Here is a 24,878-nt window from a genome sequence, read left to right on the forward strand (position 1 = left end):
TTGGCCTTCAGATGCAGAGTCTCCTGGAAGACACATTTGAGGGGGCCGCCAGGACACTCTGGAGAGACTCCTTTGTCACCGGCCCCTTGGCCTGATTCCTGGTGGGCCTCCCATGCAGGGCCTGTGCTGGTTTTCAGTGGATGAGAATCTGACATTTTGAAAGCTGCAGGCTGCAGCATTATTGGTTTTTCTGACTTGTGTGGCATTCTCCCTCAGCTCCCACGTGTGGCCCCTGTGAAGTGGCCCGCCTTCGCCAGAGCCCAGAGCAGTGCTGCCCGGAGTATGAGTGTGGTATGTGTCTCTCCAGGGCCCAGACCCCAGCCCCGGCCCCTGGGGACCCACCTGGCAGGTGCCAAAAGACTTATGTGCGCTCAGGCACAGGGTACTCCAAAGGAGGTGGATAAGGGGTGGCTGGATTTTCCAAAAAACGGCCAGAGTAACTTCTGGAAGGTGGCTTCTCTGGAGAATTCTACAGTGAATTATTCTATTAAATATAAGATTTGAAAGTATTTTAAAAAAAGAATGGAGTAATCACTGGCAGGGGGCGGTGCAGAGATTTACTGAAGAAAAAGTCATGCCAAAGTAACCCCTTTGCCTTTAATAACATTCTGAGGATACTAGACACAGAGAAGGCCACACACAGGGCACCTTGATTTCAGCAGGTTATTCATCAAAGGGTTTCATTATAGGCTTGCAAACTGCATGGTGAGTAATGGGCTGAATAAATAGTGTAATGAAACGAATCAGGAGCTGATGGAATTATGGGTAGTATGACAGGAAATCTCCAGTGCCCCGTCGCTGTCCTGTCCAACGTGTTTATTAATTGTACGGATGAGGATGTAAAGCACAGGCGTGTCAAATGTGCAGCGATGCAGGTCTTTGAGGGAGAGCAAATAGATCAAGGGGAAGCCCAGGGATCTAAAAAAGAATGAAATAACCTGAGACATTTATTTATGCTGATGAAATTTATCAGGCATACATAGAAGTCCTACACAGAGGGCGATGTGGCTTGAGAAAAATTTGTGTCATAAAACAGGTCTCAGAATGTTAACAGGAGAGGGAGCTGGGGCCTCATTTAGTTCAAGCCCTTCATTTTATGGATTTGCCAGACACTCTGCCTTTGCTGTTTCATGATATCTTGAGACTGACCCTGGAAGGTAGACTTCCCACCTTGCAGTAGACAAGACTGAGGCCCAGAGGGCTTGAGAGGGCTAAGCTGAGATCTGGAAGACCCAGCAGTGACAAGAGGAATCAACATGAGCTTTATCATATGACATCTACCTATCTATCTATCTCGTCTATCTCTCCCTCTCCCTCACCACTTCCTCCTGCTCGTGCACCTGAAGCAGTAGAAGTCTGTAGGAATAGAGATGTCAGGCACCACTCACAACAGTGAGTGACCTTGCTGACTTCTGAGTGGGCGTCTCTCTTTCCTGGCCTCAGTGTGTGACCTGTTGAGCTGTGACGTGCCCCGAGTGCCTCCGTGTGAAGGTGGCCTCCAGATGACCCTGACCAATCCCGGCGAGTGCAGACCCAACTTCACGTGTGGTAAAGCCTCTGCAGATGAGGAGGGGGTGGTGCGGCCACTCTCTCCTGGCCAGGGGAGGGTGTCCTGTACTCCAGTTCACTGAGTGTGGGGTTCAGGTTCATTTGGAATGGAGGGGTTAAGGTCACACCTGGATCGAATCTCCCCAGTTGTGTGCTGCTGCAGGTGACCTGGATGTGGACACAGCAACAGGCACCTCCCTCTAGGGCTGCATTAAGATGGGTGGATGGAGAAGCCTCCAGATTCAATCTTTACTTGCTCCCATTTTCCCAGACACCCCTGAAGGGTGGGAATGTCCCCTTCGTTTGCCCTCGCCACTGGATCTTATTCCCAAACAAATTTATACCCCCCCATATGTTTATCCATAGAGTTGGACTGAACCAAGACTTGTCAAGGAACAGAATTCCACATTTAGCTTGTGAGAATATCCACTTTACGTCAAGTGGAGTTCCTGTCCCATTGATTTAGAATCTCACTTGAGTTCCTAGATGTAAGACCTGAGGGAGAGAGGAGACCTCATCCTATCTGAAGGAAGTTGGAAAGGCAAAGGACACAGGGATGGGATTGGCATTTACAAAATGACACTGTGGATATGACACGATTATTAGCATTCTTTTGTTCAACATTGTCGGAGGACCCAAAACTTCAGGGTACTGTTTTAGGTACTGAGGTGGGGATAGGGACACATAAGCTATCAGCGCAGAGGGATGTTGGAGTGCCCAGGTGGCTCAACTGGTTAAGCATCTGAATCTTGATTTCAGCTCAGGTCATGATCTCATCATTTGTGAGATCAAGCCCCACGTCAGGCTCTATGCTGACAGCACGGAACTTTTTGCGATTATCTCTCCCTTTTTCTGCCCTCCCCCAAAATAAATAAATAAACATTAAAAAAAAAAAAAAAGAAAAGAATGCTTACCAGCGCTTGGTGTGCCCAGGCCTGCCTGGGTCTTAGAAATTCAGTGTCTGCTGTCTCTGAGAATCAAAAGCTGGAAGGACCCTACCTCTTTATAGAGCAGAAACCAAGCAGCCTTCACTTCTCCTCCATTAGAATTCCTAGCTTCACATTTCTCCTTTTGATTAATGTTCTTGTTTTTTATGCAGACTCACTGCTCTTTGGTATGATTGAACATCCCCCAGCCCCTGGGCTGGGTTTTAGCTTCTGACTTAATAGTCTGGGTCTGGAGTTCCCTGGGATCTTCTATCGTTGCTCGAATACTTAGGAGCCCTGGCGGAATGCCCCGCCCACTGTGAGACTGGAGCCTCACCTCGTGCCCATCACTCAGCCTGCAGGAAGGACGAGTGCAGAAGGGAGTCCCCACCCTCCTGCCCCCCGCACCGGACTCCGACCCTTCGGAAGACTCAGTGCTGTGATGAGTATGAATGTGCCTGCAGCTGCGTCAACTCCACAGTGAGCTGCCCACTGGGGTACCTGGCCTCCATGGTCACCAACGACTGTGGCTGCACCACGACAACCTGCTTCCCTGACAAGGTAGGGGCCGCTGAGTTCTGGCTGGGAAGATGGCCAGACACTTGTTCCTTATGAAATATTTGCCTACCTGAGCCTCCCTTCCAGGCCAAACTGAGTACTTTAATAGTGAGGGAGCCGCCAGCATTGTATCACAGTCTAAATGGACATTTAATTAGTTTAGGAGACATTTATAGAAAACCTACTATGTTCTCAGCATGACGAGGTGCTAAGGTTACAAGCAAGATATAGGACATGGTCCCTACCTTTTAAGAGCTTATTTTGTAGGTTAGCTAAGGAAATAATATGATTGCATGATTTTTTTAGGGACTAGGTAATAGCTTACTTATTTTTTAATTGCTATCAATTCATTCATGATATTCATCCATCTATCAATCTATCCTCCCTTCCTTCCTCCCTCCCCTTCCTTCCTTCCATTCTTCCATCCAACCATCCATCCATCCATCTGTACCATCCAATATTTACCAACCAACAACTATGTTCTAGCAGAGCTGGTGATTTTTAGGTGTTATGGGAGAAATATAAGATGCTCTTATGATCTTGCTAATATATAGAAGATAATAGTCTATAAACAGGATGCAATAAAGTGTCAAGAGAAGGTACAGATATTAAATGCAAATGGCAGTCTTATGGGGGAGAGATCCAACAAGATAAGCTATCAGGAGCCAGAATTGCCGCAGGGAGACGAGGACACACTTGCAGCGGATGGATGATTAAGGGCGAGCCCCAGAATGAGTGCCGGAGAGAGGCGTCGGTTCTCTTTCCCTAGATGCTTCCTGCTTGTGGGCTGTCACTGCCTCCAGACTCTTTCGGTGAATAGAGTTTAGAAATGTATTTTTAAAGAGGATGAAACTCATGTGTTCATAGTGATATTTCAGATTCCAATTTTATTATAAGGTTTTACTTAATTTCTTTGATTTATATTTGTACCACTTCTAAGTTGTAAATGCTGTAAATGTAAATGATAATTAACATAGTTACTTATTTGCTTTCTATTGCAATATGCCTATCATAGTCTAAAAAATAACAATGCCAACATGATGGCTACCAAGTTCCCTGTCATAGGAATATAGCCCATTAGGGACATATGATCAAAATACTGTTTTTTAAAGTTATTTGAAATAATTATTTTCCTTGTGTGATTTTCCCAGTGCTCCAGTGGAAGTATCTAGTTAATCAGATATTTCAGTGTGCTTTCCATTTTTAGAGGTTGCTTTTACTTCTTTTTTTGATTTGCTTTTTTGTTATATGAAACATACCATGGGATAGTAACATAGTTACTAACAATGCTGTAACAGATCTGTAACAAAGAGCCTTGAGCACTTGTCATTTGTATTTTGAGCATTGCATTTTTTGCGATAGATTCCTGGAAGTGAGTTTCTGGGCAGTAACATTTTCTAGCAGTCTTCTTAATAGAAGAATAAGGGGTTCCATTCAGTAAGTTCATTATACAGAAGCTGGAAGATGGGGTAGGTAAAAAAGATAATAGCTTATAAACACTTGCCCTGCTCTGGTGTGAAATGAGGGTGGAGACCTGTTCCTGGCTCCAGAGGGAAGACTTGGGGTTAATGTCAAAACTGTCATGAAGTGTCCTGATCAAACAGCTTCCTTAGTGCCTCGTTCCTACAGAGTAAAGTCTGAGTACTGCACACCACGTACATCCCAGGTTTTACGTATTCTGATCCCAATCTACCTTTGTAATTTCATCTCCCACATCCCTTCTGTAGCCTATAGTTCTTCTGAGCAGGATCCCTCGTCTCTCAAATGTATCCCCATTCTCTGTGCCTCAGAATCTTTCCTTTGTTATGCTCCTTGTTATGTTCAGACCTCAAGGGAGCACCCATTCATAGCCCCCACTCACCTGCAGCCCGCTCCTGATGAGACCAGAGAGGGCTGTGTGCAGATGGGTGCTAAGTCCAAGGACTTCACTGGGTCTGAGGATAGGGAACCCTTTTCTACGTGACATGGGAGGGAGTTAAATGCCGTTAAGATGGTGGTGAAACTGGATTAAGGCAGCCAGTGAGTTATTTCTGAGCCTGTAGTCCAAGAAGGACCCACCAGGGTACACCATCTATGGCTTTCTCAGGCTGATGTGCAGGGAAGAGAAGAAGGCAAAACCTACATGGTAAACATCCTTCCAGGTGGGCGGAGACCATGTTGGTTTTATATATTGCTGTTTTCAGCATGCACAGCACCTTCCAATGCATAGCAGGTGCTTACTGACTTCCTGTTTAAGTGAACAGAGCGAGCTTGCTCACAGAAGCCTTGTGTCTGCAGGTGTGTGTCCACCGGGGCACCATCTACCCTGTGGGCCAGTTCTGGGAGGAGGGCTGTGATGTGTGTACCTGCACCGACATGGAGGATGCTGTGATGGGTCTGCGTGTGACCCAGTGCTCCCAGAAGCCCTGTGAGGACAACTGCCGGTCGGTAAGGGGCACAGAGGGGCTGGGCATTGCCAGGAGTGATGGGGGGGGTGGGATCCCAGAAAGGAACAAGAAAGCCCCTGTAGTAACTGGGCAGAGGGCTTGTTTCATAGGCTGAGGTGAGTCCATCCATTTTCTTCCTGAGAGGTTAATCTATGGAAAACAAAGGCTGAATAAGATTAGACAGGGATGAACCCCAGACCTGCAAAACCATGTTGAGCTGCAGCCAGACTCCATAAAGACACGTGCAGTCAAAATTTATGAGAAAGCAAAACTTCCTCCCAGAGGGAGCCTGCCTGCAGTGAGGAGGTGGAACAGATGGGCAGAGAGAAGCAGAGATGGGAGCTCATGGGGCAAATGGAAACACTGTATGACCACTGCCCCTGCTCGCATCTCCAGCAATTCATTTCTGGGAGATTCCCTGTCTTTTCCATAAATGTGCTTTTCATTTTAGCTAGCTTCAGTGGCTTCTGTTCTTTGCAATCAAACCCCCTGCTTATACACAAAATATATTGGGTGCTGGTTTTACTAAAATTACCTCTAAGCAGCACTCACTTGCTTGATAGCAACTTGTTTCCATCCCCTTCCATCATCTGTGGGAGGAGATGGAGACTGATGGGTTTCCAAAACTTGGTGTTCCCGGTGGACGCACCTGGATACCACTACATCATCCTCTCCCAAGGGCGCCTCGCAGCCACACTCCTCCTCAGTACCGGCGAGGCAGGTGAAGGCAGACACACTGAGTAGACTCTCCCACTTCGGGACTCACACCTCCCATCATCAAAGCACCCACTTCCAAACCAGCATCAAGAGCATTAGCTTCACTGCTATCCCGAAGAAAAGCACAAGATGTGTGCACTTGTCTGCCCTGGTTACTGCTCTTATATCATCATCGTCTCCTGATAATGATAAGGAATAATAATAGTGATGATGATAATGATAACGATGATAATGGCACTAAACCGGAATTTTACCCACAATTCCCCCTGCACAACCATTGCTCCTTTTTTTAGGGTGTGACCAGTCTTAACTGGGCAAGAATAGAGTTTCCCAGAACACACAGGAGCCTTAGACACAGGCCACTGCAAGAAGAATTAAAAATTGAATTGGGACAGCAGTTATCATATTTTCTGTACCACAAATTATAAACGTGGTCCAAAAAATCACCAATGTGTAGACACATTATAGGACAGTGACACTGGGAGAACCTCCAGAATCAGACTGAATTGTGGCTTTGGGAACTGTGTTCTGAGGGACTCAATACAATGCATTATGTTTTATTTGTCCTCACAATTGTCCTCCAGAAGGAAGGAGAGTTACGACTGTTCTTCCCCCTCGCTGGACAGAAAGCAGGCGACCAGCACAAAGAATGAAGTTGCCCATAGTTCTACAGCTCTTTGGAGCCAGTAGACATGGGGGTGTCCTGACTCCCGGCCCAGGGCACTGTTAGGCTAGTATACTGGCAACACCAGCATTGCACGGGCCAGTCTGACCCAGCAAAGAGACAAGGGACCAGAGCTCCATGCCTCCCGCTCCCATTTCAGCTATGGCAATTGTGCTTCAAAGATTGGGTTGCGAGGGGCGCCTGGGTGTCTCAGTCAGTTAAGTGTCCAGCTCTTGATTTTGGCTCAGGTCATAACCTCAGGGTTTGTGAGTTTAAGCCCAATGTCTGGCTCATTCTCTCTCTCTCTCCTTCTCTCTCAAGATAAATAAATAAAAACTTAAAAAGAAAGGATTGGTCTGCTAAATACATTGGGAATTTATTTTCAGGGACATGTCTGTGTTCAAATTGGGTGGATATTCGATGTACTTAGGTCCATTCTTTTTTCTTTTTAATTTAAATTCTAGTTAACATACAATGTAGTTTTGGCATCAGGAATAGAAACCAGTGATTCACCTCTTACATATGACACTGAGTGCTCATTCCAAAAACTGTGCCCCCCTTGGTGCCCATTACCCAAAAAATAACCATTGAAGAAGTGGGTAGAAGACATGAATAAACATTTTTCCAAAGAAGACATCCAGATGGCTAATAGACACATGAAAAGATGCTCAACATCACTCATCATCAGGGAGATACAAATCAAAACCACAATGAGATACCAGTTCATACCTAACAGAATGGCTAAAATAAACAACTCAGGAAACAACAGATGTTGGTGAGGATGTTGAGAAAGAAGGACCCTTTTTGCACTGCTGGTGGGAATGCTAACTGGTTCAGCCACTCTGGAAAACAGTATGCAGCTTCCTCAAAAAATTCGTTCCATTCTTTTTTTATATTTTTAAAAAATGTTTATTTTTGAGTGAGAGAGAGACAGAGCATGAGTGGGGGAGGGGCAGAGAGAGAGGGGAGACACAGAATTCAAAGCAAGCTCCAGGCTGTCAGTGCAGGGCCTGACAGAGGGCCCTAACCCATGAGCTGTGAGATCATAACCGGAGCCGAAATCGGATGCTTAACCAACTGAGCCACCCAGGTGCCCCAAATAAGTTCCATTCTTAGTTGGAGAACCAGTGCAAACAAGCTGGAGAAAAATAAGAAAGCTGTGAGATGTACATTTTGAGCAATATAAGCCATAGGTTTCAGTGGAGTATGGGCAAAGAAAGGAGAGATGACGTATAGGCTGAAACCCAGTGGCACAGCAAGAAATGGAGATGTTGGAAATGTGGAGGGAGTCTTAGAAAGATGGCAGCCAGGAAATTTGGTGGCGTGGTGCAAGGAGGGGGTGGCATTTTGAGAACAAAGCCTCTGGTCTGGGAGTCAGCCAACATACTGAAGACCCTGTGTGCAGGTGAGGAGGGCAGCACCAAACAGGAAGGTCATGTAAATCCAGGTGACTCAGCACTCTGAGGCAGGCACACTAGAGTGACTCCAGGTCCCTAAAGGGATTAATGACAGTGTTCTGTGCTCCTGTGAGACTTTGTTTCTTTCACAGTACTTTGCACATTCTGCTTGTAGTGGATGGTATCTAGATCATATTGTCCTAATTTGTTGGGTCCTCCAGAGTGCCTAGTACGTCATAGACACCCCATAAATGACTAGAGTCCCAACTGATAAAAGACTGGGGACAGCTCCGTGGGCACTGCTGTGACGCAGGTAGGGATGCAAGTAGGTCCCATGCAGATGGTGTGAAGTTGAGCCAAGTCTCCAGAGTGCCTGCATTGCCCCCAGAGAGAGGCACTGGCCTTGTGTGCATCTTCTGACTTGGCCCTGCTCATCATGTGTGTGCCTGTAGACCAGAGCAGCCTGGGCGTCCACACCCACCCTGGACAGCTGCAGTCATTCCTGGTTTCTCAAGGACAGAACTCTAAGATGAAGCATGGTACTGGGTTCTCTTTCGCCTGTTCTTGGTATACGGCTTTTAGAGTTTCAGTGGAAAATTTCAGTCCAAGTTCCCAATGCTTTGGCCAGATCGGAGAATCTCCAAGAGAGAAGATGAGCTGGCAGACTGCAGGATGCTGGTCTCCCTGGCAGGCTTTCTGGGAAGGTCAATCTATGTACTTTCTTATCTTACTGGGCCCTGTAAGCCACTAGGTAATATCAAGCAATGGCCAGGGGAAACCAAGCTCTGCTTGTTGGTGAGAGCAGAGACTAGATCCCAGGCATCCTGACCATTCTCCCCAGTCAACAAGGGGCCCTAGAGTTGGCCATGATAGACATCAGGCCAGCTTGCTGCTGCTCAGTGAATTCTGAACTATCTCTAATACTTCTGTGGACTGGATCTTGGTTTGAAATTACAAGCTTTGAGAAGGCATGGTTATGTCTCTTCAGCTGCTCTAAGACCTGGCTCACTGACTTAGTGGTTGGTGCCTCCTAACCACTTCTTTGCATGATCCTGAGGCTGGTGGACGACGGAGATGAAAATGTTCACTCCAGCTCTTCTGTAAATCCCCAGGGCTCAGTGCTCATACAGATTAGATCAGAGCACCTGTGTTTTTGCTGCTGGGCTGTCCTTACTCACTGTTCTTTGTGTTTTTCCAGGGCTTCACTTATGTCCTCCAGGAAGGCGAGTGCTGTGGAAAGTGTCTGCCAACTGCCTGTGAAGTGGTGATTGGTTCACTGAGAGGGGACTCCCAGTCTCACTGGAAAAATGTAGGTCTGCGGCCCACACTGGGGAAGAGGCAGGGTAGGGACGTACCAGTTTGGTTGTCCATTCTGTGGTCCACTGTTGGCTTTGACTGGATTCTCTGCCTTTTGGTTTCCCTATAGGGAGTTGCATCTGGCTGTGGTATTATCCAGATGTCGGCTGGGATTACTTTGCCCCTTAGGAATAGTTGAGATTGCCTTAGACTTCCCATTTGGTGCATTTGGGGAGAGGCCCATTTCCTTCTCTAAGAGTTCTATGAACTCCTGGGGGATTCGTGTCCTCCTGTTTACCTGTGGATCTGAGGTCTGTTTCCCTGAGTGGTTGGTATGGGGTGACCTCACCATCCTGTATTTATTGTGGGTCCACCACTGCTCCAAAGCTCCACAGGCTATAAGTATTGTTCTGCCCTAAGCTAGGCCACTCATCCACAGGTCTGGAAGCCCCAGGGACAGACTGCTGGGCTATAGGACCAGATGCCAGCATCCCTAGTCTCTTGCTTTCTCCCTATAGCAGTAAGTGGAAGTAGCTCCTGGCTAAGCAATGAGTGGAGTTTCCCTTCCACATCTCCTCTGTGTCAACCCATGCTGCTGCTTCTTGGTCAGAGTGCCCTAGAGCCTCTGAGTTCAGCTCCCAGCCAAAGTCTAGGGTGGAGGGGAGTGTCCCCAGGCTTCCCTAAGGGGCTCACTCAGGTGCTGAAGACTGTGTGTGTAGAACACATGGCTCTGAGCTAGGATCTTAGGGTGGGTTATTGAAAGACTTGGGATGAGCCCCATTATTTCCTCCTTGGGCCTTACCCTGTGGGTGGGATTTATATAATAAGCTGGAGCTCACCCCCAGAGCCCAGATCTGTTCCCTGAGAGAACAGCACACCTCACCAGGCCCTCAGCCCAGCCTCACTCAACTCTAATGCTCTAATCACAGGTTGGCTCTCGCTGGCCCTCTTTTGACAACCCCTGCCTCATCAATGAATGTGTCCGAGTAAAGGAAGAGGTCTTTGTGCAACAGAGGAATGTCTCCTGCCCCCAGCTGGACGTCCCTACCTGCCCCGAGGGCTTCCAGCTGAGTTGTAAGACCTCAGAGTGTTGCCCCACCTGTCACTGCGGTAAGGCATGCGTCCAGGGCCCCCCTCCAAGCCTCTCTTTCCACTACGGGCTCCTGAATTCTTTGCCTTTTCAGCAACTCAGGGAAATGGGCAGGATCAAACTCCTCCTACCTGTTCCTAATGCTTTTGTGGGAAAGCAAATAAGAGGAGAGAAACATTACAGTTTCCTGAAGGTCATCACTGTGCTCAGTGGTGGCACTCGCTAACCCCAGGCTTCCCAAGCATTCCCTGTACTGTCTCTGCTGGGGAAAAGTATTCCGACTTCCCACCTGTGACTCCACCAACCAACAAAATAGCAACTCTCTCCACCACCTGCTCTGAATTCTTTGAGTGATTTGGTCTTGGGACTTAGAAGTTTCCAGAGTAGAATTTCATTCTTTCAGAAGCCCAAGTGCCCTCCTTCTCATTCTTTCATTTAAAAAGGTTGTCCCCTTGAGGATGAGGAGGGGGAGAATCTTCTTAGTGTGGGCTGGGTGGTAGGACACAGGCAGCCTGCCCTTGCTCCGCAGGCCTGGGAGGAGTGAGGCCACTGTGGGACCCAGTGGGGAGAGGAATGGCAGATGTAGGAGAGGGGCCCACATGGGGAGGAGAAGACCCCGAGGGATCAGCCCTGCACTTCTCTCTCTTTCTCAGAGCCCCTGGAGGCCTGCATGCTCAATGGCACCATCGTTGGGGTGAGCCGTCTCCAGGGCCCGTTGTGGGGGGAGGGACGGGGGTGCCGTGGGAAGGATGGGCAGCTTGGTCATTTGAAGTGGAAATAAAAGGAAGCAGGGAGCCCTATCTCCCACTTTCCGTTGCTTCCTGGGCTTCCAGGGCATCCTGGTGCCCAGGCTCCCGCCATCTTGCTGACTCTGTGGGCCTCACCTTCTGGCCCCCACTCAGGTTCCTGAGCATCTCTTCTGTGTGCAGAGAAGCACTCTGATGGCATCACACATTACAATCTGTTCCCTCTCTCACAGCTCAGACCCCCATTCTGGCATTGCCCTTGCCATACTTGAGGTGGGAGGGCAGGAAGGGAGCGGGTCCCTGGACACAGGAGGAGCATCAGGGTGATGGCTCCTCTTGGCTGGGAGCAGCCGGGCCCCTTCTCCTAAGGCAGACGGCTGAGGTGAGAGGGAGGGCCGGGTGGGTCAACGTTCTGGGGGACCTGATCCCGGTGCCTCTGGTTTCAGCCCGGGAAAAGCCTGATGATTGATGTGTGCACCACCTGCCACTGCACCATCCAGGTGGGGCCCGTCTCTGGATTCAAGCTGGAGTGCAGGAAGACCACCTGTGAGGCCTGCCCCCTGGTAAGGAGGTTGTCAGGGACCCAGGGGATGGCCTGCATACTTGGGGGACCCAACCGATGGGACCTCACTGGAGTCTGTATATAAAGCTCTTGTTATTTTCTTATTAGGGACAATATTTGACAACTATAATGAGTCTAGTTTTGTAAATTTAAACACAATATTTGCAAGGCTTACGGCGCCATCTTTACAGTTCTCTCTCTCTTTTTAGAATGTTTTAAGAAGCATCATTGCCATTCTGTGAAAATGTCAGAAATTATTTAATGAATAGTTAGCAGACACTGAGTGAAGAATTCTATAGAGTATTCCTTGGAACGGACATACCTCAGCCTGTGCTTTCATCATTGGGCATTGAGGTGGCTGAACACACTTCACCCTGTTTCTGCCAGGTCACAGGGACTGTGTTCACTCTGAATCCTTCCTGAGGGTGCATTCTGAGAGGTGGGGTCATCACTTCTAGTGAGCCGGATGAAAACTGGCATTTCCCTGTCTTTGCTGTGACCCAGCCCCACCTCACAGATCTAGACCTAATGCTTCTCCCTCAAACTGCCGTCTGTGCTGGGGGCTTCTGCTTTGTTCGATAATGCAGTTGGTCAGATGAGCTTCTTGTGAGGCAGAAACAATATAGTAATAGTTCTTTCAGGCAGCGCAAGTGGAAGGCTTCTCCCCTCAGCTGTGCAAGGAAGCGGGCAGGCTCTGGGGCGGGACCAGAGAGGTGTCCTTCCTTGTGAGGAGGAGTGTGGCCAACCAGAGGGGAGGAAACGTCAGGAGGGTGGAGATGAAGGATGCTGGAGCGGGTCCTTTATAGAATGTTCTCCATCTGTACAACTGTTCTTCATGGCCCTTGGCACAGAGTCATGCTCTAAGTAGGGGCTCTATGCTCTAAAATCTATGTGGAGTGAATAGGTCTATAGGAGACACAGCTATTTCTGATAGAATGATTCAAGGAGACCATTCCTGCCTCAATTAGGAGGGAGCCAATGAGGCACATGGTTTTGCTTTTTGTTGCTGTTGTTAAATCCCAGCTGCTTTTCTAGGATTTTGGGTAGTGCATGTATATACGTGTAACAGCTCCCCTGGAATACAAACTGGGCTTGAATAAGGAATTAAATAATGCTGCACGGAGTTTGTGGCATCTCTTTCACCTTGGATGTCCACTGAACTATACAAATCAGCGCAGCAAGAGGTCCACACCAGTGCTGTCTGGAAGCAGGGCTTCCTGGAGGCGAGCTAACTCCCTAACAACGCCCTCTAGTGCTCAGAATGTGGCACAGTAAGCTCCTCTACATCCATAGAAATCCAATAGTAGAAACAATCCGGTCTAGATACATAGGTTTCCGTATTTTTAAATCCATGACTCCTTTTGGTACTCTTCCTCCTTTCCTCCAAAATCCTAATATCCCCATGGAAGTATACCCACTGCCTCCCTCTTGAGAACTTCTAGATCTGTCTTCCTTCTATGTATCTCTCAACCTTTGCTGAAAACTGCCCCAGTTGTCTCCATTCTAGTTCAGCATCCTTAACTGATCTTGCCACAGGCCTCTGCCTTGAAGGTCAGAGAGGCCTCCTGAGGATGGGGAGCTGTGCTTAATAACGGTTAGGCAGGTGTGATTGAAGTGCCTACATCAGACTCAAGTGTTAGTGTCGCTGGAGATGTGAGTCCATTTCCTTACCTTAAGAAGACCTGCAGAGGGTGGTGTGTGCTGGCAGGTAGTAGATGTGAAGCTTGACAGGTGAAGGCTTGAGGAAAACATGAGGAAGAGAGGTCACCCTGACATGGAACAATGAGAAGGCAGCTGGAGTGGGGTGACCATGAGCTGACCTTGAGCAGTTAACTTGAATGTAGAATAGAGGACCTTCCAGGGAGGGGAATGGGGGCCAGACTGGCAGATAGAAGTAAGAGTTAAGACTAGAAGGCTTTGAGCAGCCAATGCAATTTATGGAAAGGGCTATGAGACACAGGCAGGGCAGTGTTAGGGGCATGACTGGACAGGGGCAGGACTCCTGGCTGCTCAGACCTACACAAGTAGACTGGCTGGTGGGAACTTGGCTAGCAGGCAGAGGAAGTGGTTGCTTCTGATCAGATGTCCTAGGGAAAGCCCATTCAGCCTTGCCCTACTCCGTGTGTGTGTGCGCGCACGCATGTGCATGTATGTTTGTGTGTGTGCACATGTGCATGTATGCATGCATGTCCTGTGTCTGCCTATGGAACACACAGCACTGCCTGGCATGGCCAGGAAGCCTTGCAGGGCTTGGACAAGCCCTCTTACCTGTGCAGCTGGATTCTGCCTTCCAGGGCAGGGGACATGCGGAGCATCTGTTTCCTTGTTTACTCCTGTAAGTGGGTCTTGTCAGGCTCCCCATGCTTCTCCCTCCCTTGTTCCCTACTTCAAAATCATTGCCCCTCTCCTGTTATTTTCCACCCTCTCCTCCTTTTCTTCCTGTTCTTTGTCCTCCCATAACAGCCTCTGTTTTTTCCTGTTCTTGGCTCAGTTGTACCCTCTGCCTCTCTGGTGTGTGGGTTTTGTCTCCACCGCCCTGTCCCTTCACTTAGCAGCCCCCTCCTCCCTTTGTCCCCTGCCCACTCATTTCTTCTGTAAAGATTTTGTCCATTTTCCTCTCCTTGGGCCTGCTGAGCAGAGTGTGTTTCCTGGTCTCTTCTTCTAACACTTACTGAAAAGAGAAACACCCAAATCTATGCTCCCACGAAATCCTGCCTAATTTAAGCCCTGTTTAATCTCCACCTTCTGACTATAGCCACCCACATTCACTCGTACTGTTTATTCTGTCCCTTTCTTCCTGTTCCTTTACTTGGTCCTATACCTTCTAGGAATTGTATGTTTCTGAAAACGCAGTTTGAAGCTCACCAGTGAAAGACAGCCTGATGGCCTCAAACTCCAGCCGTGTCTTTCCTAGTATGGAAGCTGGTGTGGCCTGGCCCAGTAGCCCTGATGCTGTGCTGAGCTCTCTACTCACTGGCTTTCTGCGCAGCCTGCTCCCTGATGACACACTGAGTTAGAAGCTTGGTTTATGAGCAGCAAATTGTTTAAATTCATTCTGCTGTGGGGGTATTCAGCCCATGTGCAGTGCACAAGGGGGCAATGCAGAGAAGCCCATATTTTCTGAGGGCTCCAAACTGACTGGCTAGAGATTCATATGAAGAAAACCTCAGGGCCCAAATGAATGAATCTCTAAGTGGTTATTACTAAATACAGCAGAATGAGAAAAAGAATGACATTGTGGTTGGTTTCTCATATAATTCAAGTTATTATTTAAAAATGTTGTGAGATTATGTTCTTCCTTTTTTATTTTGGACTGGTGGGTAGCATTAAAAGAGCTTTAATTGTGACACAGTGATGAAGCAGCTGATGGTAGCTTTTTGATTTTTATTTTATTAACATTGTTGAGAATATTCTTACTTGCAAGATAAAAAGTTGGTTGCCCTATGTCGACTCCCAAATATGGGGGCATTTTTGCAAAGACAGTGAAATCCTGTTGTCTGGAAGCTGCTGCTTTTTCCAATGCAGATATAAAGAAGGACTGTCACTTAAAGCCACTGTCAAGGAGTTCCCAGCTCAACTCATTTCAGTGAGTGTAGGAGGCCTACCAAGAGCCAGGTGTTGGGATACAATGATGCACAACATAGACTGAGTCTGGAATTCACATGCTACTCAGGGAGAACAAATGAAAATTTTAGATTGTGTTAAGTGTCATGAAGAGAGTGTGTGTGTCATATGTTGTATCCTTTCTGAGGTGTGATATGTGAAATGACTGCTAGAGGATGAGAAAGAGCTAGTCATACAAAGCTTGGGGAAGAACATTCCAGGTAGAGGGAATAGCATACACAAAGACGCCCAGGTGAGGAGGTTGGTGTGTTTGTGGTCCTAGAAGATGCACAGGGGTAGATTGTCAGAAGCAAGGGGATAGTAGTAGAAGACAAGGCCAGAAAACTAGGAATGAACCATGTAGGGCCTTGCAGAACATGCTAAGAAGATTCAATTTTATTCTAAATGCAATGGGAAGCCATAGAAGGTCTTATTAAAAAGTTTTTGCAACATTTTCTTTCAATAGGGATAGTTTGCCTACAACAAAATACACAGATATTAAATATATAGTTTGATGAGGTTTGGTAAATGAATAAGCCTGTGTAACCACTAAAATAGTAATTGAGGAAGTGCAACTAAAAGGCCAATAGGGGATAGAAAATAAAATTCTAAACAAACAACTTGATTAAATAAAAATAATATAGAAAAGAATAAGTATAGAACAAATAACAGAGAAGATGACAAATAAAATGAATAGCATAATGGTAGATTTAAACCCAGCCATATCAATAATTACATTAAATGTCAATGGGACAAAAAAATCCTGATAATACATGGAGACTGTCAGGTTTGGATAAAAAAGCAAGACCCAATCAGTATACAGTTTACAGAGATGCACTTTCAATTTTATTTATTTATTATTATTATTTTTTAAAGTAAGCTCTATGCCCAACATAGGCTTGAACTCATGACCCCCAGATCAAGACTCACATTCTCCACTGACTGGGCCAGCCAGGTGCTCCAAGATGCGCTTCTGATTTAAAGAGATGGAGAAATTGAAAAGAAAAGGATGAAAAAAGATATGCCAGCCTAAGCTAAGAATAAGTAAATTGAAATGGATATATTAAAGCCAAAAAATACATACTATAAAATGAGGAATGTTACCAAAAATAAAGAAAAGTCTTTCATAATTATAAAAGAGTAGATTCATCATGAAGACATGAGAATTCTGGATGCATATGCATCTGGTAGCAGAGTTTCCAAAACACGAAGCAAAAATGGACAGAACAAGAGGGAGAAATAGGCTTATCTACAAAGTTAGTTGGTAATTTTAATGTCTTTTTAGCAATTGATAGGCTAAGTAGAAAAAAATCAGTAATGATATAGAAGATTTGGAAAGCGGTGTCCACCAACTTGACCTAACTGAAAATAATAGACCACTCAGTTTCCAAACTGCAGAGCACATATCATTCTGAAATGCACATGGGATTTTCAGTTATTTGGATCAAATTCTGGGCCATAAAAAGGTCAATAAATGTCAAGATTTTGATATAATTTAGAATATATTCTAAGACCACAATTAAATTAGATTGAAATTAGTAACAAAAAGGTATTTAGAAACATGCCCTCTCCCCCATATTTGGAAATTACATAAAATACTTTAAAATAATCCATGAACCAAAGAAGAAATCACAAGTGAAGATAGAAAGTATTTTGCTAGAGATAGTAGCGGTTGCTCTAGAGATCACAATATACATTCTTGCCTTACCATAGTCTACCTTGATTCAATAATATACATTTCCTGTATGATGTACTCTCCTCTCTATGGTTGGTGCTATTGTTGTCGCATAGTTTACTTTTACATGAGAGATGCATTCACAAGATGTTATTATTTTTGCCATCCAGTGCCTTTAAACAGTTGTTTAAAAATATTTTGTCAAGAATGTATAGTCTGTGGAGGGCCAGCCAGATATAAGCTGCTCTGCCATGACTAGATCCAGAACTCCATGGGTGGTTTTAAGCAGGAGAGGAAAGGTCATTCTAGCAGATGGGTGGGGACCTCCAGTGAGGGGCAAGAATGGAGGTAGGAAGACCAATTAAGCTATTGCCAGAGTCTAGTGGTAGATGATGATTGCTTAGACTAACTAGGTGATGACAGATGACACCGGTCATGTGTGTGACCATGTGAATTAGAGAGGCATTGTGGGCAAGATTCAGTGATGAGTGGAGGGTTGAGAAAAAGAAAGAAATCAAGGATGACTCCCTGACTTCTGGTTTGAGCAACTGGGCAATGAAGCCATTCATCAAGGTAAGATGGGACAGGAGAAGGATGAAATTTGGGACAAAAATCAAATTGCATTTTGTATATGAGTGTTGAGAAGATAGTAAGATAAATAAGTGTCAGGCAAACAATTGAATTTATAAGTCTGGAGCTCAGGGGAGAGGTCTAGTTTAATAGGTGTGGCCACTAGCACTTGAGCAAGAGGTGCGCATGTGGAGGGAAGGGATGCCATCTAGAGAACGGAGAACTGACAAAGGTTAGCTAATAGGTGGCTGTTGACTTTCTGAACTCCTGGTAAAACTGCTGGTTGGGAGAGATGAGAAGCTGGAAAAGTAAGGCTTCTTATGACTGGGGTGCTTTGGGGGGTTCACTAAGGCTGGCTTTTCTCCTGGGTACAGGGTTACAAGGAAGAGAAGAACCAAGGCGAATGCTGTGGCAGATGTCTGCCCGTGGCTTGCACCATTCAGCTAAGAGGGGGCCAGATCATGATACTGAAGGTAGGAGCAACTTGAACTCAGGAGTTCCCCCTCAAGTCACCTATTTGGGGATTTCCTATCCAAGAAAGAGGGACTACATTTGCATCAATACTGGCTTCCCACATATTTCTGATTTTATAGAGACAAGATGGATAGTTATAGAAGGTACAGAATTTTTCTCTCTGATTTAGCAACTTTTTCATTCTTCTTGACATGAGTGTACTTGGCGTGAGGCCCATGATTTGGAGTTGTTTGATCATTTAAGATTTCTTTCAGCCTTGATTGTCTGTAAGGCTGGATTGGACAATTAGCATGAAACAAACCCTGACTGATGAGAGCAGGAATTAGTTGCTAGGGTTGAGGGGTGGCGCCCTGGTTCATTGCTGGTTTCATTACTATGTTTTTAAGCTTCTAAGTGGTCAGAAGTGTTTGGGGATTCTCTGCATTGATGCAGCCCTATTCACAATAAATAAGTTGTAAAACTGGAACTCCTCTTGTGTGTGCTGGGTGTGGGGACTATAGATACTGTCTCATTCTTGTTCTGTAATCCTCCAACCTGTTTCAACAATTCCAAGGAGTCAAGGTCGTGGTTTGAAGTGTTGTTGCAACCCAAACACGGTCTACCCATCTCCTCTCTTTCCTTTCAGCGTGATGAGACCCTCCAGGATGGCTGTGATAGTCACTTCTGCAAGGTCAATGAGAGAGGAGAGTACATCTGGGAGAAGAGGGTCACGGGCTGCCCGCCCTTTGATGAACACAAGTGTCTGGCTGAGGGAGTGAGTAGCTGGAGCTCAGGCCCTGCTTTCCTCTTGACCGTCCCATCTTTGACTCTAAGAACCGAGTCCTCTGAATGGCATGCAGTCCCCTCTGACATGATGTCGCAGTGTTTGAGGGAGACTCCTCACCCAGTTTAAAAAAATCACTGAGGTTTCAAAATCAAAGCCTGTTGGAGAGAGAAAACTCTCTGCACTACATGATGCTTTCAATAGACACCTTTCCCTTGCGGGGGCTTGACTCTGTGCTCCTTGAACAGGCAGGTGAGAGATCAAATGATTTCTCGTCTCCCCTGAGAACGATGGTCCTGACGACCCAACCGGGAGAGAACCCGGAACAATCAGAGTTGTTCCAGCCTGGTCAGGTTGGGGCAGGGGATGTCAGCCTGCTCACATTCGTGATGGCAACGCACAGTTTATGTCTAGAGACGAAGCTCGGGACTGAGTCCAAAGCCAGGAATTGGCCAGGAGTGACCTGACAGCTGTCCACTGTGTACTATTTGTGCCTAATCTGGGAATTTGCTGTTTTCTTAGGGGAAAATCATGAAAATTCCAGGCACCTGCTGTGACACATGTAAGTACATGACCACTAGCTTGTCCCTTGAAATCCGTCAGACCAAGTCCAGGGACTATTCTTTGGAGGGAGCTTTATTCTAGAAGGATTGTTCCTAATCATTGGCCAGTCACTAGGTTCAGTTCTGCAGGAAACTGCCACCCTTCCTGAATGTTCTTTGACTGCCTCCTTCTCAAATCACCATTCAGATGCCTGTGAAGCAGTTTCTTCCTTTTTTTCCTTTAAACTCCTAACTATTTCTATCTTCTTATCTGCCTTGCCCCTCCCAGAGCTCCTGGAAGACAGGCACCCTTGACCCATGATCTCAACACAGCAGACACTCAATATGCACCTATCCTTTGAGTGTCAGACAGCCACCTTCCTAGAGAAAGAGAAGCCGCCAACAGGCTAACATCAGCTCCTGGCCGTATGCTGTGGGGGCCGCAGAGAACACAGATTCTTCTCAAAGCTTCCCAAGACTGGTCTACATTTATTAACCTCCCCTTCTTCACTCTCGGTCCCTCTTGACCTTGCAGTTATGTCACCCTGCTTGGTCCCAGTAGGTCAATGCAGCAGCTTTGGCCCTGCAAGGCTGCCTGTCAGACAGCAATCTCCCCACACATCCTTGTGTTCAGGAGCACAAGTAACTTGCAGAATCCTCCTGTTAGTGCTGTGGTGTTCTCTGAATATAGAATTACTTGCCTGTGCTAATGCTTTTTGGTTTTAGTGTTTTGTTTGTTTGTTTTTCCATTTTATTTTGGGTTCATGGGCCTGTGTTCAGTATTGGGTAAAGAAAGAAAGAGCAAAAGGTGTGAATACCTTCAGTGCTCAATCATTTATTTTATTTTATACTTATATTTATTTATTTATTTATTTATTTATTTATTTATTTATTTTTGAGAGAGAATATGAGCAGGGGAGGAGCAGAGGGAGAGAGGGAGAGAGAGAAATCTTAAGCAGGCTCCAGCCAGCATGGAGCCCAACTCTGGGCTCAATCTCATGATTGTGATATCATGACCTGAGCAGAAATAAAAAGTCAGATGCATAACCGACTGAGTCCCCCAGGTGCCCCAGCCATTCTTTTCTTGATGGCTCACTTTGTCAGTCCCTGCTTTTGCTGTGGTAACCAGGTTGCAGATTGTGGAAACACCCTGAATGCAACCCTTTCTGTGATTCCTGTCTGCATAAGTTTAATTTAAGAATATGAAGTCAGGAAACCATCAGAGAAGATGAGTTCTCTTTGGGCACGCTTTGCCAAATGGAATTTGGTGAAGAGGCTGTTATCTACAAAACTAGCAGGGGGCCTTTATCGGTCATACTTTCAGGAGGTGGAGACCCCTTCATAAGGAGGGGGAGCCAGCCTCAGAATTTAAATCTACAGCAAAGGAATATAGCATGTTGGCCTACATATGTTTTCCTTATTCATTCTTTTAATGTGGTTTGCAGGATTTCGCTGTACAATGAAGTTATTTGGAAGTTGGGAGGCAGGCTAATATGTAGTTAGGGCTGATTTAGTTTGGGAGGCATTCAAGAATGGAAAACTCCCAGTGTGCACATGGGGAATGGCGAGCTGGCATTGAATCTTAGAAATATTGGTGGGACAAGTAAAGCTTCAGATCTGAATGCCACTAATCCCTGCCATGCCAGAGAGCTGGAGACAGCTATTCCCAAAGGGAGGCCTCTAGGACTCCTAGGCATCCTCTTAGCCCCTTGTGTGGTCATGACATTTGCCTTTCCTCTTTTCCAAAGGCAGAGATAGATAGATAATAATTATATTTATTGACTACTTCATTGCCCATTAGCTTCCGGATATAGTTATAAGCATAAGAAGACTGCTCCAGTCATTATAATTTTAGAGTCTACAATTACAAAAAAGCAAGACTCATCCATCTACATCACCAAAGTTCACTGAATCTAGGCTCTTCCTGCAGTTAAAATTATACCATTAAGTGAGTTAAACCCAGTCATAACTATGTCTCTAGATTGGAGGGCTGGGAGATTCTGAGGGGAACCAGGATAATTTAACTCCCCTCCTCACAGCTGGCTCTGGTGATCTGGTCACTGTGAAACTGACCTCTTTCCAGTAAAGTGAGGGAACTGGGCCAGAGACTGTTCTCCAGAATCCCAGCCAGGCCCCAGGTCCCGTCTCTCACCTGTCCCGTAGGTGAGGAGACAGAATGCAAGGATATCACTGCCAGGCTGCAGTATGTCAAAGTGGGAAACTGTAAGTCTGAAGAGGAAGTGGACATTCACTACTGTGAGGTAAGGGGGCCCGGACTTCAGCAAGGCCTAAGTGGGGAGGGGTGAGTCTCCTTGTTTGGACACATCTCTAGTAACCTAGTAAAAGCACCTGGAATACTCACAGGTGAACGGAGCTGGAAGCATATATTTTTAAGCAAATGTTTTATTGAAGCACCTGGGAACTTCTGACCCCAGAAGGAAAAAGTAAAACTGTAGAAAGATTCAAGTCCTTTAAAGAGAAAGGAGAGTTTTTGAAGGGAAGGTGGGGACTATGTTTCCTGATGGAACATGCATAGAAATTATGGCTAGTGGGGTTTGGATATCATAGTACTATAAGGAGAGTGGACACGTCAGACTCTCTGGAGGTCTACCTTCACAAAGCACCGAGCAGGACTCTCCGGCATTGCCTAGCCCTGCCTCTCTCTGCCCCGTCCCAGGGTAAATGCGCCAGCAAAGCCTTGTACTCCATTGACACGGAGGACGTGCAGGACCAGTGCTCCTGCTGCTCGCCCACCCGGACGGAGCCCATGCGGGTGCCCCTGCGCTGCACCAACGGCTCCCTCATCTACCACGAAGTCCTCAATGCCATGCAGTGCAAGTGCTCCCCCAGGAAGTGCAGCAAGTGAGGCTGCCGCCTGGGCTTCTCCTGTCACCTGCCTCACTGGACCTGACTGGCCGGCGAGCGCTGCTCTGTCCTCCCTGTCCTCTGCTCTTGTGCCCTCCTGAGCCCACAATAAAGGCCAATCTCTCACCTTGCAAAAGGCTGATGGTTCACTGCGTCTTCTAGGCTGAGATCACAGCGGTAGGCTGGGCTCGGACTCTGAACCTGGGCCAGCCCCAGGCATGGCCAACCTCTGGGGGTGGGGAGGGGTTATGTGGGGCAGGCCTCCTCAGAACCTCCTCCCAGTGCCCTAAAGTAAAAGGGATTTGCTTAGCAACACTGGGGTCTCTAAGCTCTGGATCCAGGGGCTTCTGAGAAGAGCAGAGGGGTGGGCCCTGGAGCCAGGTTCTTGCCAAGACAGACTGGTTATCGCCAGTGTGGCTGGCCTTGTGGTGAGGGAGCTTGAGCCGGTGTGCAGGGGCTTCTCTGAGCCCTTGGTTCCCTAAGGTCCTGTGTACCCTCAGGGGCCCCTGTGGGCGGGAGAGGTGCTGAGGACTGAGGAGGCTGGAAACAGTGTGCTGGCAGGAGCAGGGTCCCATTCAGCATGGGCTCGGCCATGGCGGATAAACCCCAGGCTTGGAGGTTCATCTACACATGGCCCTTGTTCTATTGCGTGGTCCCAAACAAGACCATTAGTGGTTCTCAGACTTTGTTTCCTTGTCTGGCAAATAGGAATGTGAGTCTCACTCATAGAGTTGAATGGTAAAATACTGCTGAAAGTCTGGGGATAACTGTAAATTGCTCTACAATAAAGTAACAATATAAGAAGTGACAAGAATAAAAATGGGAGGCAATCAAGGCTTGAAGCAGGGAATACGTGTTTCGTGTTCTATCATTAGTAGTAGAGCATTAGGGATTTACTTTATCCTGAGGGGTGAAAGAGCTGAGTTTCTTTTGCGCTGGATGCTGAAAGACAAGGGTCTGCCTACTCCAGACATCCTTTAGCCAAAGGATGCAGATAACAGCAAACTCCACCCAGTCCTCAAATCACTGTCTGGTAATGTCATTCTCAGGGAGAGGTTGTCCCTCCTTAAAATTTATGAAAAATGTTTACATGAAGATGCTGCCAAGACCTGAAGGCTCTAGTTGGGGAGAGATTACCCATGAGAATAAAAGAAATGCCCTGGGTGTGTGACTGGAACTTGATGGAGAATTTACATTCCAGATCCTTTTAACACAGGAAAGACTCTACTCACTTAAAGTGCTGGATGGTGAAGCTGGAAAGGATTCGGACATCATCTAATCCAATGCCCCTCCCTTGCCCCTTTACAGAGAAGAAAAGCAGCTCAGAGAACACGAGTGACTTGCCAAAGGTCACACAGCTGCTGGGGGGCAGGCCAGGTTCAGAACCCAGGGGCCTTGCCACCTAGGCAAGAACTTCCAGGCCATCCCACCAGAGCCACACCATCCCTGTTGCTCACAGGCTCAGTCCTTGCTGTCATGGGAACCATTGACTCCTGATGTCTAGGACTTAACCACTTATGATTCTGTGGGGAACAACCTGGAGGGAAGATCCATTACAGGCAAATGGCATGGGTTGTGTTGAGCAGTTTTGGTGGGGAATTTAGTAAGGAGGAAAGGAAGAATGGATAGAAGATTATATAACTGCTCAATAATTCAAAGGTTGTCATCTGTCTGTCCATCCCGCCTCCAACTTTGAGTAGCCTCTGAGGTCTCTGTAGGAAACCAGATCCAGGGGCAGGGAATTACCTCTCTTCTTACTGAGCCCTAACACTCTAGCTGGGGGTGAGGTGTTATTGGAGGCATCGGCCACAAAGATACTCAGCAGCGAGTTTACCGCTCCAGCATCAAGTGTCAATTTTCCAACTGCCTGTGCCTCCATAGCCTGAATTTCTCATATACTGATATGACAATTCACTGCCAAGAAAAAAGCCAAGTCAGAAAAACTGTTTTGATTTAAAAAAAAAAAAGTGAGGAGCAGGGGAAGAAGGCTGCAAAAAGAGAAAACCAGTAGCGGGGTGTGTCTCAGGAGTTTGCCTTCCTCTGCAGGTATTCTGGGTCAGGGCCTGCCTCTGGGGTCAGGAACTCTCTTTCTTACTTACTCTCAGGTCAGGTAAGAGTGTCCCCCAAGGGGAGAGTTTTAGGAGAGTCTCAAGGAGCGGGTCTACAGGGGTTAAGTGGCTAAGAAAGTGCTGGAGGGAGAGAAGAAAGGGAATGGATTGAGGATCCATGGTAGAAAGGTTTCCAGTGCTCTTGGCATTGAGAAGACATGGGGAAGGGTCCCTGGGAGTGAACGGGAAGAAAGGCATTGTGTGGGAGAGAAAGAAGCCGACTGGCAAAATGTCGGGGACGGACTCTGAGCAGACTGCCTGTCTGGGGATGCAGGCACACTCTTAGCGGCCAGTTTGACCTTTCACACTAGTCTCTCACCCCTGGGCCGGGCACACTAGCAGTAACTG

The 24,878-nt window shown here is 46.9% G+C and overlaps 1 protein-coding gene across 1 annotated transcript in view; it reads left to right on the forward strand.

The window, feature by feature from the left end:
- VWF (von Willebrand factor) overlaps positions 1 to 22,558 on the forward strand; it is a 130,458-nt gene extending 107,900 nt beyond the window's left edge. The window contains exons 40-52 of the mRNA XM_029953391.1: positions 217 to 291; positions 1,444 to 1,548; positions 2,830 to 3,035; positions 5,310 to 5,459; positions 9,435 to 9,545; positions 10,462 to 10,642; positions 11,276 to 11,316; positions 11,815 to 11,931; positions 18,153 to 18,251; positions 18,878 to 19,006; positions 19,538 to 19,577; positions 21,721 to 21,818; positions 22,235 to 22,558. Of these exons, the coding sequence (XP_029809251.1) occupies positions 217 to 291; positions 1,444 to 1,548; positions 2,830 to 3,035; positions 5,310 to 5,459; positions 9,435 to 9,545; positions 10,462 to 10,642; positions 11,276 to 11,316; positions 11,815 to 11,931; positions 18,153 to 18,251; positions 18,878 to 19,006; positions 19,538 to 19,577; positions 21,721 to 21,818; positions 22,235 to 22,423 (1,541 nt within the window). The 3' untranslated portion in view covers positions 22,424 to 22,558. The remainder of the gene's footprint in view (positions 1 to 216; positions 292 to 1,443; positions 1,549 to 2,829; positions 3,036 to 5,309; positions 5,460 to 9,434; positions 9,546 to 10,461; positions 10,643 to 11,275; positions 11,317 to 11,814; positions 11,932 to 18,152; positions 18,252 to 18,877; positions 19,007 to 19,537; positions 19,578 to 21,720; positions 21,819 to 22,234) is intronic.
- The last annotated feature ends 2,320 nt before the right edge of the window (positions 22,559 to 24,878 follow it).

This window comes from Suricata suricatta, chromosome 10 (genome assembly GCF_006229205.1).
Source record: "Suricata suricatta isolate VVHF042 chromosome 10, meerkat_22Aug2017_6uvM2_HiC, whole genome shotgun sequence".
Classification (NCBI taxonomy): Eukaryota; Metazoa; Chordata; class Mammalia; order Carnivora; family Herpestidae; genus Suricata; species Suricata suricatta.